This window comes from Stigmatopora nigra, chromosome 8 (genome assembly GCF_051989575.1).
Source record: "Stigmatopora nigra isolate UIUO_SnigA chromosome 8, RoL_Snig_1.1, whole genome shotgun sequence".
NCBI lineage: Eukaryota > Metazoa > Chordata > Actinopteri > Syngnathiformes > Syngnathidae > Stigmatopora > Stigmatopora nigra.
This window is the reverse complement of record NC_135515.1, coordinates 11262434-11282719: the sequence shown is the minus strand read 5'-3', so window position 1 is coordinate 11282719 and position 20286 is coordinate 11262434. Positions and strand designations below refer to the sequence as shown.

The following is a 20286-nucleotide window of genomic DNA, read 5'->3' as shown; positions in this document are numbered from 1 at the left end:
TGAAGCTTTTTTTTTTTTCTTTCTTAATTATGCATTTTTTGGTTGGTGCGACTTGTATTCAGGTGCGACTTATAGTCCAGAAAATACAGTATTAATAAAAAAATACCACATTCCGATAAGGCTTACATACAACACAAGGATTATGTAAATGGTTGTCATACATTGTAACATCAGTGGAAAAACAGCAGTATGTTGTTTCTACTTCATATTTATATAACTCTTCATGTTTGAGGTGGTTGACCATTTCTTGCTTGTACAAAAATTGCTTTCACCATCACAAACTGTTTAACGTTGACCGGAAAATGGCTTTCATCGTAACGTGTAAGCCGCCACAATTTTTTGGGGAAGATTCTGTCATAGTTCCTGTCTCGGACTGTTTTGACAGTGTGAAATGGAGGCAATTATTTCCCCTGTTGAAGAAGGTTGAAAAGGTTTCCCTTTTCACAGTAGGTTGGAATTCAGTTTGGTGGAGGGAGAGTTAACATCTTTCTCGTTGTGCAGAAGGCTAATTGTTCCCACTTGCTCTGTAACTATGGTAACTTGGTCTGGATTGTGTAGCTGTTGGACAGTTTTAGACATCCTCACTCAGCTTTAAAATACACAGTACTCAACTCTAGATTGGATTGCTGTGCCTATCGTTTATTGTTGTCCTTAAAAAAAAAACCATAAAACATGCTTATTTGTTTATATATGCATGTATTTATTTATTAATTTATTCATTACCTTTTTATTTATGTCTGAAATGTTTTTTCCTGAGTCAGTATTCTCAACCTCTTGGTACTGTGACAACGAAATTTCCCAAATACGGGATGAATAAAGTTATCTAATTTAATCTAAAATGGAAGATATCCACTTCTTACAGTTAGATTCCTTAGTACTCTGGCTTCATTGTTGTAAATGTTACATGTACTTTATGCCATCTGTTTATATTAATGCAGGATTTTCCCATCAAATTTACCAAAGGAAGTGCTTTGGTCCACTTAATACCTTTTTGAAAGTCAAGCTACTTCATATTTTTAATCCTCAGATTTCAAGCCAAACAAGTGAGCTTTTATCTAAAATCAAGATAAAAGGCCAGTGAAGGTGACTTTGCGTAAGGCTTGTTAAATCTTTGGACTTTGTCCATAATGAGAACCTAAAATTGAAGGCTATATACATAAAATGGCTGGAGTTATACATTTGGGAAGAGTGAAATACTTTAATCTGAAAGTTGCACTTCGATCACACTTAGATTTTTGTTCGAAATGGTCCAGTTTTTGTTTATTATGCAGGTGAATTTTAAAAATCACCAACTGATCCCAATGCAATTAAGTGAAAGATGAGGTCATTAAACTATAGCACAGGAGTTTAATCACCTCCATCTGTAATGAGTCCCGCTAAAAGTGGTAAAATGATGCACCATATTCACTGCTGCTGAGGAACAACAGATGTCTTCAGTCCTTCCCTGAGAGTGTCACTTGAATTTCCCCCTCTTGGGCTATAAATGATGAAGTAAACAAATAAAAGGAATAGATGGTGAAAATTCGGATAGACTTTTTTTTTCTTTCTGAATATCCTCTTGGGATAAACACTGCTTTTTGTCATTGACGGGGCACATGCTTTTTGAAAACAGACAATATTTCACTCACATTCGTACAAACATTCGGGCGAGGTCAGTTATTGTCCATCAAGGACAGGAATCACAGGTTTAAATTTCTGTTATGGTTGGAAAAAAAAAACAGTACAGATGCTCCTCTACTTACGAAGAGGTTAGGTTCCGAGTGCTTGTTCTTAAGTTGAGTGTTCATAAGTTGAAATTGTTCAAATTGAAGTTGATTCAGTGCTATATTTTGGATTATAATTAATGTTTAAGGCCTATAGAAGTATATTGAAGGCTTCTATAAGTGCATTTGTATGTTTAAGGCTTGTATAAGTAACCAGCATTGATTTGTTCTGAAAAAAATGGAGAGAATACATACAGTACTGTATACATACATTAGAGAGATGGAGAGAGAGATTTACGAGAAACTGGCCAGAAGAAGCTACCTAATGACGATTGCACAGTTTCTTCTTATTTTCATCAAAAATGATGCAGTAGTATTGTATGGCATCATTCAATTGATTTGCAACGTCTGTAGTTGAAACAATGACATAGCAGACAGATCTAAAAAATAAGTTGGTTTGGGTGCTTTTCTTTTGGGGTGCCTTGGGGCACATAGCTCAGAACTGGCTCATTAATCTGGTAATGTAGCCTATAAATCAAATACTATATTGTGCTCTATCACAAAGCACCGTTATTTTCCCCTCTATTCTTATGAAAAAAAACTTTTTCACCTAATATTTTACAGTCAGACAGTTTTTATATGATCAGAATAATAGTTTTCCTCTATGCTGATTTCCTTGACTAGTGTTACATCCTTGTCGTTGGACGAGGAAAACGTGGAAATGGACCCAATTGCAGAGAAGCAGGCAACGAGAGGGAAGTAGGACTCAAATGACCCTTTAATAACTTAAACTGGAGGTAATAGAAAGTAAGAAAAGACTTGGTGTCGAAATAACAAAACTAACCTGACGAGGGGAGACATGTGAAAATGAGGACTGAGGCACATGGATCAGGGGAAACGTGGAAACATGGCATGGTACTCAACAGACAATTCAACAATGATTAAGCAATCAGTGGGGTTTAAATAGACTAACATGGGTTGACGAGACAATTAGGAACACCTGGGAAACACACAAGGTAAGGATACACCAGGGGCGAAGGAACGACAGCTGAAGACAATGGGCAATTATTCAGACAGGACACCAGAGGGGAAAAAAGCACAACAAAACCCAAGCAACCCTAACAAGTATTCTGAAGCAGATCTCTTGTTGTACAAGATCGGGCAAAATCATCTGACACATTTGTAGGTAACTCAATAAAATGCAAATAAAGTAAAGAAACAAAAAAGTACATATAATGCAATGCTGTTACATTATATTTTAGAAATGAGATCAGTCAAATCCAATCCATTATTGTCCAAACACTGTCCAAGACCAAAGTTTGAAAGTTGTCCATAACTCTGCCGGTCAAATCATGTGGAAATTCCAGTCATTTCTTCACGGATTGCATCTTTAAGATAGTCAATAGATCCAGGGCAATTAATACATGCCCTTGATTTGTGGTATTTCCAAAAATCGGGTGAATGGACTAACCGATGTCATCACTTGATGAGATCAAATGACCAAGGAACATCTCCCTCAAAATCCAGGTAATTTCCATCTGTGTGGAGTTTGTATGGTCTCCTTAGGCCCACCTGTGTTTCCTCCCACATTCCAAAAAAAAAAAAATACATGGTAGGCTGATTGGACACTCTAAATTGTCCCTAGGTATGGGTGTGAGTGTCCATGATTGTCAGTCTCCTTGTGCCCTGCGATTGGCTGGTCACTAATTCAGCGTGCCCCACCCCTCTGGCCCGCAATCAGCTGTGATTGACTCCAGCACCCCTCCTGACCCTAATGAGGATAAAGCAGGTCAGAAAATAAGATGATATGAGACTTTATTTGCATTTTGTTAAACCTAGAAATGGGTCAGATCATTTGACCTGAGTCTGTACCCAATACCCTATTACGGAAAAAATAAAGCACACTTGAGAATCCCTAATTTTCCCTCAAAATTGACAGTCTGCCTTGGATTCACCATGCTTTATCAATGAATTTTGCACAAAATGACCTTGAGCCTTTTTTGTTGTTGTTTTTAGCACAACACGATTATACTTCTCCAGAAAAGTGCTCAACACACATTCATCCATCCTGGAGATAAAATAATAAAACTGAAACAAATGCGGTGCATTGAAGCACTAATGTGCCTTTTGCCAAGAGCACCTTTTGTCTAAAAATACTACAGTCTGAAAAAATACACCAGATTTGATGTATGACTACCTGTTTTTTTTCTTGTAAAAATTAAAGTCCAAAAGGAAACGAAATACAAGCGTGTTTTGAGTTCTAAATTTAGATAAACATCCATTTATAACTAAAACTTTTGAATATATTTTATTGAGATATCCAACATTTATCTTCCATATTCATTCCTCTTCTGAAAACAGATCAAATACACATAGTGTACAACAACAACAACACGTGTCTCTGTCCCTCAAAGTATCGACTTACACTGATTGTTGAAAGAGGTTTACAACTGTCATCAGGGAGCAATTAGACGGAAATACCAATACAGAAGGGGCTTTGGAGATTAGTGGTGTCCAAACTACAGCCCGCAGGCTAGCATTGGCCAGTTATGAGTTTTCTTTCGGCCCACAGCAAATATCCTCCTGATTATGGCCTGCCCAAAAAGCTTAAATTATGCCAACATTATGTCGCACTGCTCAACCTTAAAAACACATGGAACTAATCACTTCATACGGTACCAGTTCATTAGTTCAGGGGTCAAAATTATTCATTCATTTTGCGGACTGTTCATCCTCACAAAGGCCTGGGGTTGTGGTGGAGCCTATCCATGCCATTTATGGGCACCCGGTGAAGGACAACCTGAATTAGTGGCTAGCCAATCGTAGGTCACAAGGAGACAGACAACCATATATGCTCACACTCATACCTATGACCAATTTAGAGTGTCTACCCATCTTACCATGCATGTTTTTGTGAGTAAACCGGAGTACTCAGAGAAAACCCATGCAAGCCCGGGCTGGGGGAGAACATGCAAACACCCCCAAAGGTAAACCGAGGATTGAACACTCGATCTCAGAAATGAGAGGCCGACATGCTAAAATGGCCACCATGTCAAAAGAACAGTAATCCCTCGAATATCGCGGCTTCAAATTTTACGGACTCCGTACACCTCCCCTCACCTCATTTTCTGAACTGCTTTATCCTCATTAAGGTTGCAGGGGGGCTCCAGCACCCCCTTTGTCCCTTATGAGGACAAGCAGTATGCATACAATGTGTGTGAATGCGTTTCATGTGTCACTATTCGGAATACATTTCATTTATCAAAAGTACAAATGCACATCATTATTTAATAAGGTAGATTTTTAATCATTACCTTATGATTATTTCAGCAAATTGAAATAAATGGAGGTTGAAATTCAATTATACTTCACATTGCTGTGTTGTCTCCTGCTCAAAGATAATTGTTTAGTTTTTAGCTATATACGGAATCATCAATTCTGCTAATTAGAATCCAACTTTCTGCCAGCAGGATTTATCTACTGAGTCTCATTATAGCTTTATCTATATTCTGTGCTCCGCAGAAAAAGAAGAAAAAAACAGCAGAATTGTGTTTGCCATGAGTTCTAAATAGAATACAATAATCCTGTATTCTTCTGCAGTGGAGACACTTCAGTTTCACTGCAGCAAGAATAATCTGAAGTAACACATAAGATTACATTATAATGTCAGGAAAATGTATTGCTACATATTGGCAGTAGTAGCTTTACAAATCAATTTTGCTGTTGTTGTGAGTTTGGATGGTTGTCAACCCTTGTCGCACATTGAAAAATATAAAATGTCACTAGAAATTACATTTATTGTAATACCTTATCATTATTGTCCAATTTAAGGTTCCACAAGAGGGAAAGAAACCAGTCTCTCTTTATCTGATGTGAATCACATTACATGTGTTGAAAAGTGAGCTGCTTTTATCTTTTTATGTCCATAGCTCACCACACAAATCTTCAATAGAGTTACCCGAGGGCTTTGCTTCAAGCATCATTACCATATGTCTGATCAGCCTCTTCTCAGACTTCTTTTTTTCATGGTGGTATTAAACCATTTTTGTATATAAGTCAGAGAGCTACATAGGTTGCTTCAATAAAATCATTAAAGACCCAACCCCCACCGCAAAAACAACAGCCCAGTTTTGGGATGCATTATGCCTAAGGAACAGAGACACCATGCTGTGAAGCAGCTTTGAATACTCCGCTTTGTCCTTTTTCACCTCCAACAAGTATATTTTCTTTCAAATTTGCTTAAATATTTATGAAAAGAAACAGCAGGATGGCTGTCAAGAACCATCCTCCTCATTGCTCGGTACACAACACCACCCCTATTAATCACTATTAATACTACTGCAGCTCCATCTGGTGGATCTATAACACAACCCACCACCACTACTACTACTACTGCTAGTACTACTACTAGTAATACTGCTATTACTACTGCTACAACAGCTCCATCAGGTGGACCCACCACCACGACTACTACTAGTACTACTGGTGTTACTACTACTACTACTACTACTGCTGTTACTACTACTACTGCTGTTACTACTACTACTGCCGTTACTACTACTACTGCTATTACCACTACTACTACTGCTGTTACCAATACTACTACTGCAGTTACTACTACTACTACTACTACTACTGCTGTTACTACTACTACTGCTGTTACTACTACTACTGCTGTTACTACTACTACTGCTGTTACTACTACTGCTATTACCACTACGACTACTGCTGTTACCACTACTACTACTGCAGTTACTACTACTACTGCTGTTACTACTACTACTACTTCTGTTATGACTACTACTACTGCTATTACCACTACGACTACTGCTGTTACCACTACTACTACTGCAGTTACTACTACTACTGCTGTTACTACTACTACTACTTCTGTTATGACTACTACTACTGCTGTTACTACTACTGCTGTTACTACTACTACTACTTCTGTTACGACTACTAATACTGCTGTTACTACTACTGCTGTTACTACTACTTCTGTTACGACTACTACTACTGCTGTTACTACTACTGCTGTTACTACTACTGCTGTTACTACTACTGCTGTTACTACTACTGCTGTTACTACTACTGCTGTTACTACTACTGCTGTTACTACTACTGCTGTTACTACTACTACTTCTGTTATGACTACTACTACTGCTGTTACTACTAATGCTGTTACTACTACTGCTGTTACTACTACTACTACTTCTGTTACGACTACTAGTACTGCTGTTACTACTACTACTACTTCTGTTACGACTACTAGTACTGCTGTTACTACTACTACTACTGCTGTTACGACTACTACTACTACTGCTACTACTACTTCTGTTACGACTACTAGTACTGCTGTTACTACTACTACTACTGCTGTTACGACTACTACTACTACTACTACTACTACTTTTGGTGTTTAGTCTGCTCTATCTTCTCTGTATGTCCCATTTTAAAGCTCTTTCTAGGGGATCTATAACATAACTACAACTACTGCAACTAACAACGCTACAGTGTCTTAGAATCCGGTGCACCTTAATGGCACACTTTTTTTTTACCTGAAATTCCACCTGAAGGTGTACCTTATAGTGCGGAAAATACGGTACTATTTCAAGTGCGCTGAAGTGACAGTCGTTATAGTAAAAAAATAGCATTTTTACGTGGAGGTTAATAAAAGTAGCTCCATTATTTTTTGTGTTCGGTCTGCTCTATCTTTTCTCTGTCTGCCCCATTTTAAAGCTTGTTCTGTCCAACTGAATGTCAAATGAATATGTATATCGATAAAAAAAACAGACGCAGTATATTGAATTCCCTTGTTGCATAGAAAACCTGTTGCAGCATTAAACAGCTCTAAAGTATCAGCACTCTGCACGCACCAGCCTAAGAATAGAACCAGTTTTCTCAGAAAAGTGACTTTGCATAGCAATATGTTCCAGAGACAATACACAAAGATGTTTTAGTATGGAAAAAAATCAAAGACAATGTTTCAGGATGTATTTAAATTGTAAAATGAAATATGATGAATATCTTATAGTGTTCAAGTGGCAAGCGCACATATTATTTTCATCCTCTTTGTGTGTAGGGACCACTTTTCCAGTCAAGCTACAAAATGCAATTGAAACCTGTTATCAGAAAAATAAATGACTGGACAGCAATTGTTATAAAAAGTGACAAAGCTGAAAATATTTTTGTTCTTTTCTTTTTCTCTATTTCTGTCTATGTAACCCTCCTTATTTTAGTTTTTCACAGACCTGTGTGCCAGCAGTCCCTGTCTCCATGGAAACTGCAGCCTGCACAATAGAGAAGGGGAGGGGGAGCCAACTTACACCTGCGAATGTAGCGAAGGCTATGAGGGTCCTAGGTGCGATCAAATCGTAATGGCTGTGGCTGAATGGGAGCCCGTGTCCCCTTCGGCCCCTGAACTGGCCACCCCTGTCACCTCTGCAACTTCAGCAGCCACTCTACCACCACGTTCAACCAACATGTCCCCCAGCACCACCCTGGCGGCTGCTACCCTGCCACCTTGGCAACCCAGAACTGGGCAGCGACTTCTGATAGTTCCGTGGGAGGCTGACAGGGTGAGACAATTCGCCCACGCCATTGTTACTTTTCCTTAACTTTTGGCTCTAAAAACACGACTTGACATGGTTGGCCTTATGATCTAGGTGACTGAGGGTCTGCACTGTGTGAGACCGGAGCTGTGTGAGCTGACAGCAACATTGACTTTATCTCTGGAAGTTCCAGAAGAAACAGCCGTGAAGTAAGATTGCCTTCGACTTAACTTAATGAATGAACTCACTTTAGGCGCATGAGTCTTCCATCTTTTCAGCATGCATGCCCAGAAACAGTGTTGCGTCCCCTTGAGTAAGGTCAATAAATTATGCAGGAGACTCAAGAAGATGTCCTTGATGTTGCCCCTCATTAAAGATAGTGAATCAGTTCATGGTCAGTAAGCACTGTGAACTGAGAGCTAATCAGCTGAAACTGCTTTGTTTTTGTGCAATGTGGTTCCCAGCGCAATTCCTGTTAGATAACCTAGTCATTTTTACGGTGTGTTTTAGAGTCAAACTTGTAATTTATATATTACTTTGGTACAGGTTGATTAAAGCTATGACGTAGGTAGTTCAGGTATTGAACTAATTACCTTCCTAATGCATTATAGTCAATTGCAATGCTTAAACTAATTTGTCATGCCAGTAGCACAAATCTAGTGTGCTGACTTCTCCAAATATGTTTTTTTTTTATCTGCTCCAATAAACAGGTTGCTGGTGAATACTGGTTGTGCGCCAGTGCTGTGGCGTGTGAATGAAGAAGGCTTCCTCCGTTCTTCCTTCATAAATGGGTCTAAAATATGGTTCATGCAGGCCTCCAATGGGTTGGTGGTCCCTGACCATGCACTGCCGCTTGGACAAAACTACTTCCTCAGTAAGATATACTCATCACCAGAGATTAAAACACAGAAAAGCATATTGTTTTAACACTGAGTCATAACAAGATGAAGCCAAAGTTTCCATCAGCTCCCCTTGGTGTCCACTCAAATTGAGTGGCAAAAGACATGATGTTACATAACACGGCTGCAATGTAGTGCTTCTATTATTAAATAGTTATGTTCCAGCTGGGTAAGCTTTGCCAAGTGATGTAGCACCCCTAACAATGCCAAAATGAAGTAGGAGTCCACATATTTCTTTTGGAGACCCATTCTTTTAGTTTAAAGCAAGGGTGTCAGACTCGAGTTGGTTCGCGGGCCGCATTAACGTCAACCCGATTTTATGTGGGCCGAATCATTTTAGATATAATATTTAGATATTTTTTTATAAATAGATTAAAAGCCCTGAATACTCAGTTTTTTATAGATCTAAAACAATGATTATTTTAGCTTTTTTTTAAATATATTTTTAGATTTTACAAAATGATTTTTTTAACTAAAGACAGAAAAAATGGGGGGAGGGTAATCAAGAAATTTAATATACATCCATACTCTTGATTTTAATTTGATCCTAAAACAGAAAGTCGGCACTCATGATTTACTTTCTCGGGACGCGCAAAATGATGCGGCGGAGCAGATTTGGCCCCCGGGCCGCCACTTTGACACATGTGGTCTAAAGCCTTTTATATGATAAAAATAAGCCTTTTTGTGGTGCTAACTATGTTGAATTGAGGGAAGGAGCTTCAATTAGGGAGGCTAATCTCTAATAGAAAAATGCACTAGCCTAATATCAATCCCTAATACCAATTTTTTAGGTGGCCTATGTTCCATGTTAATCAAAATCCTGTTCATTTCAACTTAATAAATTGGTGTGTGGATAGCCCTCTTCTGCCTTTGGTATAGTTGATGCCTTCTCACTTCTAGACTGCACTGAGCGTCCATCAGAAAGGTAAATCTCAGAGGGATAATGTCGTTTCATGGAAGAGTGGACCAGGTCTATATTCTCAAGGGGTTCTTCAACGCTTCATTTGCGCAACCAGTTAGTGGACTTGGAGAGTAGAGTTAGAACACTTGCTTTCTGGAGTCTTGTTGCTTGGAGAATGTAGGGTACGAGACACCCTGATATGGCCCATTCAGACCTTGTATGGCCTGGGTAAAGAATTTGGACCACATTGTCAGCAGTAGGTTGGATTAATTTCTAATAATCACCGAGTGGTTAGCGCGTTGGCCATAGTTTGCTGCTGTTTCTGACTGATTGTGTGCAGAACTTTTCCGGACACAACTTCTGGGAGAAGTCAAGTGGCCAAAGCATTGTGTTTCTGTTTTGTGTAGATTATGTGGTTCTGGATGTTTACTGAAAATGTCACCTAAGATTCTATCTTGAGCAGTGCAATGGGAAGGGATTGGGAAGAAAATGGGCATTTCAATTCTGAGACTTGCTCAAGGTCAGGGATGATGTTCTGCCCAAATGGAAGAATTCAAGTACTACGGTCTTGTTGACGAGGGAGAGAAGAATGGCACGGGAAAGCAACAGATGACTCGATGCTGCATCTTGGTAAATAAGGAGTTTAGATGAACGATGAATTTGTCAATTTACTTGTCCATCTGCTGTCCTATCCTCACCAATGGTGACAATCTGGGGATGTTTGCACCTTCCTTTTGGCTGACAGACACTTGGTGAGAGCATAGAGCGATTTCAATGAGCGAGAAAGGCGGAATGAAATGAGATGAGATTGGAAGGTGAAGTTAGAGGACAAAAACCAGGCACGTGGCTGAATGGGATGAGCAAATGAGCAAATTCCTGATTTAATATTAATTCAAATGTTCATCATTGAGGCGTGACAGTGCTTGACCTTACACAAAGGAACGTTGAGCAGAGAATTCGGTGCAAAGTCAGCAAAGAGGCGGAGGCAATGACGTTGTATTCCCATCGCACGTCATTGAATTTTGATTTGTCTGTTCAAGTCCCCGAGAGCTGTGACGTTGCATGTTCAACACCGTCATCTGGGCTGGATAGAAATAAAATGCAAGCAAGCTCTTATTGGTTGAAGAAACTGTCATATACATTTCATCATTGGCATTCTCACAGCGGATTGCCGGTAAGAAGCTCACTGATGGTCACTAAGAGGCTATTTTTATCCAAGGGCATAAGTAACTGTCAGTTGTTATTGGAAAATACAGAAAGACATGAGAATGATGTGGCTATTCTCTACTCTATTTTGGGTTACACAGAAGCATCACCATATTAACATTTTTTTTGTATATACAGTGTTCCCTCGCTACTTCGCGGTTCAGCTATCGCGGACTCAGAGTTTCGCAAATTTTTTGGGGAAAAAAATAATAATAATAAATACAAATATTACATTGAAACAACATATTTTACAGTTTTTTCATAGTACTTTTCATCAGGGAAGTCCAAAATCTTTTCCACAAAAGACAAATGTCAAATAATTTAGAGAATTATGGGTGGGATTTAGATGTTATTCACAGTTTGTTGATTAAAATCTAATGTAGTACATGACTGTGTATCTATATTATTAGGTGTGATTCAGGTTGGTGCCCCCACAGCACCGGAGGTCACCCTACGTCTTAACCTCACGGTGAAAGCCAGTAGCTGTGTGGAGCCAGGCAGCAGCTTCAGTGACCCTCAGTGTTCGGGTAAAGGAAAATGTGTCACACAGCCCTCAGAGGTAGGACATGGCAAATAGAATGTTTGCTTTGGTTTCTTTTGTTTGGATTCCCGACTAATTTCAGCAAGGCACTCAATCTTTCACATCAATATTGATCATATTTTTCCAAAACCTAAAATAAGCTAATTTCTCTGTGCCAGTTCATAATTTTATATGTTACTGTAAAACATGTTTGACATCAGTTCATATCTGCTGGGGTGGGGGTATTCCATGACTGCTCATATCTCAATTTATTGCATGTTTCAGGGCACGTTCTTCTGTGAGTGCGACGACAGTTACACCGGTATCTTCTGTGAGGAATTTGATGCCTGTCATCACCATCCTTGTCGTAATAATGGCACCTGCACTGACGTTCGGCAGGGTGGCGAAGGCCATAACTTCACGTGTACCTGTCAACCAGGTGTGCAATTTTTTCCCACAAAACAAATATGAACTAGGTTAACAAATCTGCGAATTCTGGCAGCACAAATACCACCTACATCCTCGCTAAAATATTGAGTTTGACTTAATATTATTATATTAAATGATTGTTTCCCAATCACTGTGCCATAAGCAATGGTTAGGTTTTCTGCTGAAAATTTTCCATACATTGTAGTATTCCAAGATAAAAATTGTACTATTACAAAATTCTAATTTATAAGTCTATATTACATGATTCAAGTCATAATATAAGATTATATTTTTTAGTAAATAGTTTCACTGCTTATTTTTAATGTAACATGAGTTGCTTGGTTTCATGGGCTTCAAAATTGTGCGATGTATAGTCTGTGTGACAGCTTTTCGTCTAATGTTTGTAGATTGAAGTAATCATGAGAGTTAGGGTCATTAAATCATGAGAATAAAATGGGTATATTACTTGTTTTTACATCATGTTAACCGTTGTTGTTCTGGGTCTGTGGACTTCAACTTTTGGCGTCGTGATGTTGACTTCGGGCCAGACCCCCGTCTGAATCGGTGGCCAGCCAATTGCAGGGCACGAGCTGATGGATAACCTTTCACGCTCACACTCATACCTAGGGGCAATTTAGACTGTCAAATCAGCCGACCAAGCATGTTGGAATGTGGGAGGAAACCGGAGTACCCGGAGAAAACCCACACAGGCCGACGCACTAACGACTGAAGCCAATGGGCAACCGCGTTGTAAAATTAGAGAATTACTTTATTATTTGAATATAGGGGACAGATTTGAGATTTTTTGCAATACAAAAAAGTGTGCCGCTATTAGATACCATATTACAAGATAATTTTTAGTCTAAAATGATTGTTTTATGATAAATGATTCTGTTTTTGTTATATTAAAGTTGTTACTCCATTATTTAAAGTAATCATTTATACCTTCAGTTACTCAATGTGCTTTCAGATCATTGTGAAGATAGTTGACTTCAAAATAAATTTAACTTAATTTTACACTGATACTTTTTGTGGTTGTTGTTTTTAGCAAGAATGGCAACTCTTGGTATTTTACTTAATTGTGCAACATATGCCCAAACTTTTCAATACCAGGCCTACAAAGTTGAAATGTGTAATTGTTTTATTGTGGACTTTTATGTGTGTGCTAGGTTATGAAGGAGAACGCTGCCAAATGCTGGTAAACCACTGCCTTTCTCAACCATGTGAGAATGGGGCCACATGCTCCAACAGCCTGGCTGGGCCTAGGTGCTTCTGTCCTGAAGGTAAAATGCCATGCTGCATGTCATAACATGTCTTCTGGACACATTTTGTGAGCCAAATAATGCTTAAAAGGATGCAGGATTATGTTGTAATTTGAGTGTAGCTCCATGAAAAATAATACATTTTTTGACTGTTGTAGGAATAATCTAGAGGTTTAGAGGTTCACTCGCCTGACTTTGTTGCTGCCGGCTCGATTCCCGCTGGTGGCAGTATGGTTGTGAGGACGTATGGTCGTTTGTCTCTCAATGTCCCCTATGACTGACTGGTGACCAGCAGGGCCTGGAAAATATAAATTTTTGTGTCAGAAATATATTCTCATCTCATCTTATTTTCTGAACCGCTTTATCTTCATTAGGGTTGCAGGGGGGCTGGAGGCTATCCCAGCTGAGTCCAGGACAGAGGCAGGGGACACCCTGAACTGGTGGCCAGCCAATCGCAGGGCACAAGGAGACAAACAACAATTCGCGCTCACAGTCATACCTAGGAGCAATTTAGAGTGTCCAATCACCCTACCATGCATGTTTTTGGAATGTGGGAGGAAACCGGAGTACCCGGAGGAGACCCATGCAGACCCAGGGAGAACATACTCCACACAGATGGACATGACCTGGATTTGAACCCAGAACCCCAAAGCTGTGAGGCCAGCGCACTAACCACACGTTCCACTGCGCCACGCAGAAATATATTTGTCTCAAAAAATAAATATACTTTTATTTAGATATATTTAAATTGCAATATATTTCTAAATCCAGTTTTTAATATTTAGCAAATTTACAAAAAAATCAGTGTGTAACTTTTGTAAGTTTCAAGGAAATTTATCAAACAAAACCAAACATTTTTAAATGCGCTTCATATTCTACAAAACATGGAAAGAATAGTTGCATTTGTACTTTATTCAAATTAATCTGTCAGTCTTTCCTCTTTAATGACTTACCCTGAGGTAATATTTGGCAAACCTGATAAAGTCAAGGTAAGTTTTCTCTTAATAAACTTGACATTCAAAATAATCAAAATTTGGTTTCTTAACCTCCCGAACACAACAGAACAGTCATTAAAAATTGTCTAATCTAAAATAATAAAAATAGTGCTAGTCCAGCAAAAAAGAAACAAAATAATTGTTAAACTCTCACCTGACTATAAGCCAAATGAATTTCATAGCCTTTGAAAAAGTACACATCCAAGCCACACCTGACCATATGCTGCAAGTGCCAACGTTTTAATGTGAGATATTTATCAACAAAAGATTTGATTGATCAAAAATCTCAATTATCAATTAAATCATTGACACGCAGAATTACATTTTCTTATCTATAGGTGGTCGCCATGACCACTTGTCACACTGGGGTTTTCTTGGGCTAAATATATGTATTGGAATAGTGTTGTGGGATAGTAGTTGGAGATTAGTGCTGTATTGTAGGAACACCGTTCATTCATTATTCATACCACCTTGCTATGAAGGGATTGTTTGGTAACAAAGCTTCAGACGAGTACAAACATTACGGCCAATGAATACTTTCCCCACAGAGCTGTCTTTGATTAAATCTAAATTCTATTTTTACCCAATCAGTGACGACTAGACGTGCTGTTCCTTAACAGAGTGATAACAAGTAATTGTGGTTAAAGTAATGTTCTGTTCCGTCAAGTCTCACTCTGTCTCCCCTTGAAATTTCACATTCGGAGTTTCAATACATTTCACAAGCCTTTTCAGATGAAAATTTATTGAATCAATAATTTTCAACACCACTGATCCTACTCACGGTCATGGGGTGCTGGAGCCCATTCCAGCTGACTTCAGGCGAAAGTCATCGGGCACACACAGAGACAAACAATAATATGCACTCGCAGTAACACTGCCACTGAGCAGGGATTGCTCTACGTTACAAGCACAGAAATAATCAATCATCACTCATCAATTGGCTTGAAACTTTATTTATTTTTTGCATTACTGTACTACGTTTTGCAAATAGTAAAATAAATGTGCAGTATTTTTATTTTTTGGTGTCCTTAATGCAGGTATATCTTTGCTTTTCATCATTTTTATCCAAGAAAGTTATGGTGCGAGTGAAAGGAATAATCGTGCTGTTATTAAACCATTCATGAGTCTTGCTATCTCCCAGTTTGACAAAAAATGCCTCGTGATTTGTAGGAAAATGATGAAAAGTCATTGGATCAACATTTCACAACGCAACTGTTGTTTGTTTACGTGCATGTGTATGTACATTTACTCAGCTGCCAAACATACAAACTCTCCAATCCACTCCAAAGGAAAATGTCTTCGCATGTCATATTGATTTTAATTACTCAGCTATTTTTCTCAATCTTTTTACCTTTTGGCATTTCGCACATATTTCATTTAATACTGATATTAAAAAAATATTTTTAAAGGGTTTCGGGGTAGTATTAAGGTATTTAAAACTGCTTGGAAGGAATTGAGTTTGAGTTTAATTTATCTAACAAGGGGCATCATTTATTAATGACCATATTTATATTCATACTAATTTCCACCTTTAGTGCCATGTGAAGGTTGAAGATAAATAATGACACACACACACACACAAGTAGCATAGTTTTAGACATTTGTTGTGAATGCATTTACCTGTGCCAGTTCCCTTCCATCCAATAATCCATTTACTGGACATGGACAGAAGAAAAAAATGTCTCAGTATGCTAATGAAGCCAGGACCAGTAGGGTGGGGAAGTTAATAGGGCATCTATTTTTAAACTCTTAAGTTCCATTAATGTAGGACGGTTCGGATGCCAGCAGCAAGAATACACTTTTTATGCTCTTGTCATATTGCATGGTGTGTGGGGAGGCGTGTCTCTGTGGGATGTGTGTTGTTAATGGCATAGAAATAAGAGAAAAGACTCCAAGCACCTTAGTGTGACATAGCAGAGAAAAAGAGAAGATTAATGTTGAAAATGGCTGACTGAAACTAGGAAGCCCTTGTTTTAGTGAAGAAAAACAGCCTGCACAAGCAGTAGATTGCATATTTTACAGATCAATGGAATCATGAAAAAGGAAGGGCTTCATTACCGCAATGAAATGTGCACCATAGAGATGCCAGTAGTAAATGGAGATTTATTGTGTTTTCAACCCTAATTCATAGGCCATATTGTATTACAATGCTTGTTGAAGCAAGAAATCACAACCGGTCTGGGTTTAGAAATGATCTATTATCGATGTTGCACAAAACAGTCATCACTGAAAATGTTGAACATTCAGTTTATGAATGCAATAGAATTTGATCTGATGTCTTTATCCTAATAGAACAGAACACTTCAAGTTCGTATAACAGTATACCGTATTTTCACAATTTCGCGATACTGTATATAAGGCGCACCGCATTATAAGGCGCACCCCCAATGAATGACATTTTTTTATATATAAGGCGCACTGTATTATAAGGCGCACTGTCTATTTTGGAGAAAATTTAAGACTTTTAGGTGCGCCTTATAGTCATGATAATACAGTAATTGCTATTGACTTCCAGGTATGAAGCACTCACTACACAGTCACCTCTAGAGCCAGCCATTATTGATGTTTTGGATTTTTTTGTATAAAATCTTGCAGTGGGGGAGGAGCTATATGATGGAAGATTTTGTAAACTAAGATGGCATCTGCATATTTAACAGTATTGTTTCAGTTCAGGCGTTTGTGTTTTTTTAATATCCGACACTGGTGGTTTTTCGTTTTTGGTTTTATGTTTTTTTCCATATATAAGGCGCACTGGATTATAAGGCGCACTGGATTATAAAGCGCACTGTCAATTTTGGAGAAAATGTAAGACTTTTAAGTGCGCCTTATAGTCGTGAAAATAGGGTAATCATTTATACTGATATCGAATTAGGCCAAAATATTTAATGTCTAATTTAAATTAATGTCTTTGTGTTTGTGTTTAAGGTGATGGCTTTATTTAATTTGTCTTGTCTGTGTTAAAATTACTGTTGAAAAAGATTAATAAATGTATGTAGCAAAAAAACATATTTATAGAAAATTGACCTGCCATTTTGCACATTCAAGTGTTTTAGATTTTTCGTTAATCTTCGTTCTTAAACCAGTTGTCACACGATTACTTATTTTGAAAAACTGCATTTATGCCTCTAATCCTGCCATCTTTCTTAAACATGCCATGCAGGATATCAGGGTGCCACATGTGAGCAGAAGGTGGATCCGTGTGCGTTTCGACCTTGCCACAACAATGGAACCTGCTATCGTCAGGGTCCCAGCCCTTTGGGTTTTGGCTGTAGCTGCATATCAGGCTTCACTGGTCCAACATGTGCCCTGTTGGTGGATTTCTGTGCTTTGAACCCATGTGCCCATGGAGTATGTCGCAGTGCAAGCAACAGCTATAGATGTCTTTGTGTCCCAGGTGAGATCCACTACCTTTAAGTTGATCTCTTTTGGTATCTACTTTCTTTTCAGATGTCTTTAGGTTTATTGACCCAAAGACATAGTTTATTTTTCTTAGAAATATTTACTTTTCAATTACAGTTATCACAAACATGGAAGTTTAATTAACATTGCCATTCAATGACAATGAGGGGTACCAAACTTAGGATGAAAAAAAAGTTACTTTTCAATTATTTCTACAGATATGTTTGAGGCATGTCACGGTGAGGCGAGTGGTTAGCGCGTCGGCCTCACAGCTATGGGGTCCTGGGATCAAATCCAGGCCTGTGTGGAGTTTGCATGCTCTCCCCGGGCCGGGCCTACGTGGGTTTCCTCCGGGTACTCCGGTTTTCCTCTCACATTCCAAAAACATGCATGGTAGGCTGATTGGACACTCTAAATTGCCCCGAGGTATAAGAGTGAATGTGCATGGTTGTCCGTTTTCTTGTGTCCTGCGATAAGATGGCCACCAATTCATGGTGTCCCTCCCTCTTGCCGGAGAAAGCTGGGATAGGCTCCAGCACCCCCCACAACCATAGTGAGGATAAAGCGTTTCAGAAAATGAGATGGGCTTTCGACAGATTATGCTAAAAATTGTCTGTGGATTAGCTCTCATTTACAAGTTGCAAGCCTCACGATTTGTCATTCTATTTTCTTTATTATGATCAAAAACCTAATTCTTAAATCACAACGTAAAAATCTCTGGCGCTCCATCCATTATAGTTTCTTGATGAAGTATCTTCTGCAGTTTGTATACTGGTGGGTTGCCAGGTTTATGCTCTTCACACTCTACAAAAATGTCTGTTTTCAAAACAAATAACACACCATCTTGACAATTCCATTGCGTCAGCAATGTTTCTACCATAATTCTTCAAACTGTAATCCTCAAACTAGTCCTTCACATTTCAGATTGTTGTTCTTTTCACTGTCATCCTCTTTATCTTCTGGACATTTAGTACCTTGCCTCAGTTCTCTGTGACCCTGAGTTTTCTCGTTGGAAGCGTGACATTCAGTTTACTGTATGTCTATATGTGTGTGTGTGTGTGTGTGTTGTGTGTGTGTGTGTGTGTGTGTGTGTGTGTGTGTGTGTGTGTGTGTGTGTGTGTGTGTGTGTGTGTGTGTGTGTGTGAGTGTGCATGCACACTGGTGTGCCTTGGGAAATTACAAGTCATACATTGTAATATTCCAAAAGAAAAATCTTATTATGGGATTTAAATTGAACTACGATGAACATTAAATCATAGAATGTACTGTTACAATATATAAATCATAATATGAGATTAAAGACATTTTTGTTGCTTATTTTGGTGTATCGTAAATCAAAAGGTTTTTGGCTTCATAGGCTTCAACTTTTCTCAACGTGAAATCTGTGTGGGAACAAAACTGCTCTTTAAATATTGTTAAGAGATTGATGTAAAATTGGAGGTTAAAACAAATCATATTGTTACAATATTTAAGTGGTTATATCACTTATTTTTACATAAAACTGAAAATTGTCTACAGTGATATTTGTCAGTGTGAAATTTTATATTGTGGAATAAATTTTGGGGTATTATTTGATTCCTGGTGATAACATCTTGATTAGACCAACTTTATATTCTTAATTTAGGCAACATAGCTTTAAATATTAAGGTTCTCTTGAGAATTTTTCTATGCAAAATATGTTCAAAAAGGTTGGCAAACACTGCACCAAAGGACATGTGCAGATTGCATTTGTGGTTGCAAGAAGACGAATGGAAACTGATATATGGAAAGATCATCCTACAGCTTCCTGTAATGACATGAAGCCCCTAAAATTCCCCACTGACAGTAGAAAGTCCTAGAAAGGCAATTGACATTTCCCTGGCATTTCAGTGAAACGACTCAAGAGGTCCCAACTGTGCTCCGCATAATTATTCTTCTCCACAAATTTGTGAATCATCATTGTGTAAGGGTTCCTTGCTTTTTGAGAACAGATAATTTCATAATCTTTTATAATCTGACTTTAACCCCCCTTTTTTAAAAAAAAATGACCAGAGATGATGAATGTTGTTTTGTATCTTCTGTCAAGGCTACCACGGTTTGTACTGTGAGGAGGAATACAATGAGTGTTTGTCCGCACCCTGCCAGAATTATGCCACCTGCCGGGACCTCATCAATGCCTATGAGTGTGTCTGCACGCCACAGTTTGAAGGTATGCTATTACGTATAATGAAAGATCTCTTTCATCCATTAAAAGTATTGTACTAAAACTTTGTTTGTGTATGCGAAGGTAGACACTGCGAAATTTCTAAGGATCCCTGTCTGAAGATGCACTGCCTTAACGGAGGTCACTGCGAGAGTGCAGGACTCAATGCTACCTGTACTTGTCAGCCAGGATACACTGGTGAGTACTGTTAAGAGTGTTATTGTCAGCAAGCAATTTGT

The 20286-nt window shown here is 38.5% G+C and overlaps 1 protein-coding gene across 1 annotated transcript in view; it reads left to right on the top strand.

Moving 5' to 3' along the window:
• The window catches only part of dner (delta/notch-like EGF repeat containing), a 36189-nt gene that overhangs the window by 12408 nt on the left and 3495 nt on the right, over nucleotides 1–20286 (top strand). The window contains exons 2-10 of the mRNA XM_077722734.1: nucleotides 7943–8281; nucleotides 8369–8463; nucleotides 8965–9128; nucleotides 11671–11819; nucleotides 12066–12219; nucleotides 13379–13492; nucleotides 17627–17860; nucleotides 19931–20053; nucleotides 20132–20245. Coding sequence (XP_077578860.1) covers nucleotides 7943–8281; nucleotides 8369–8463; nucleotides 8965–9128; nucleotides 11671–11819; nucleotides 12066–12219; nucleotides 13379–13492; nucleotides 17627–17860; nucleotides 19931–20053; nucleotides 20132–20245 — 1486 coding nt within the window. The remainder of the gene's footprint in view (nucleotides 1–7942; nucleotides 8282–8368; nucleotides 8464–8964; nucleotides 9129–11670; nucleotides 11820–12065; nucleotides 12220–13378; nucleotides 13493–17626; nucleotides 17861–19930; nucleotides 20054–20131; nucleotides 20246–20286) is intronic.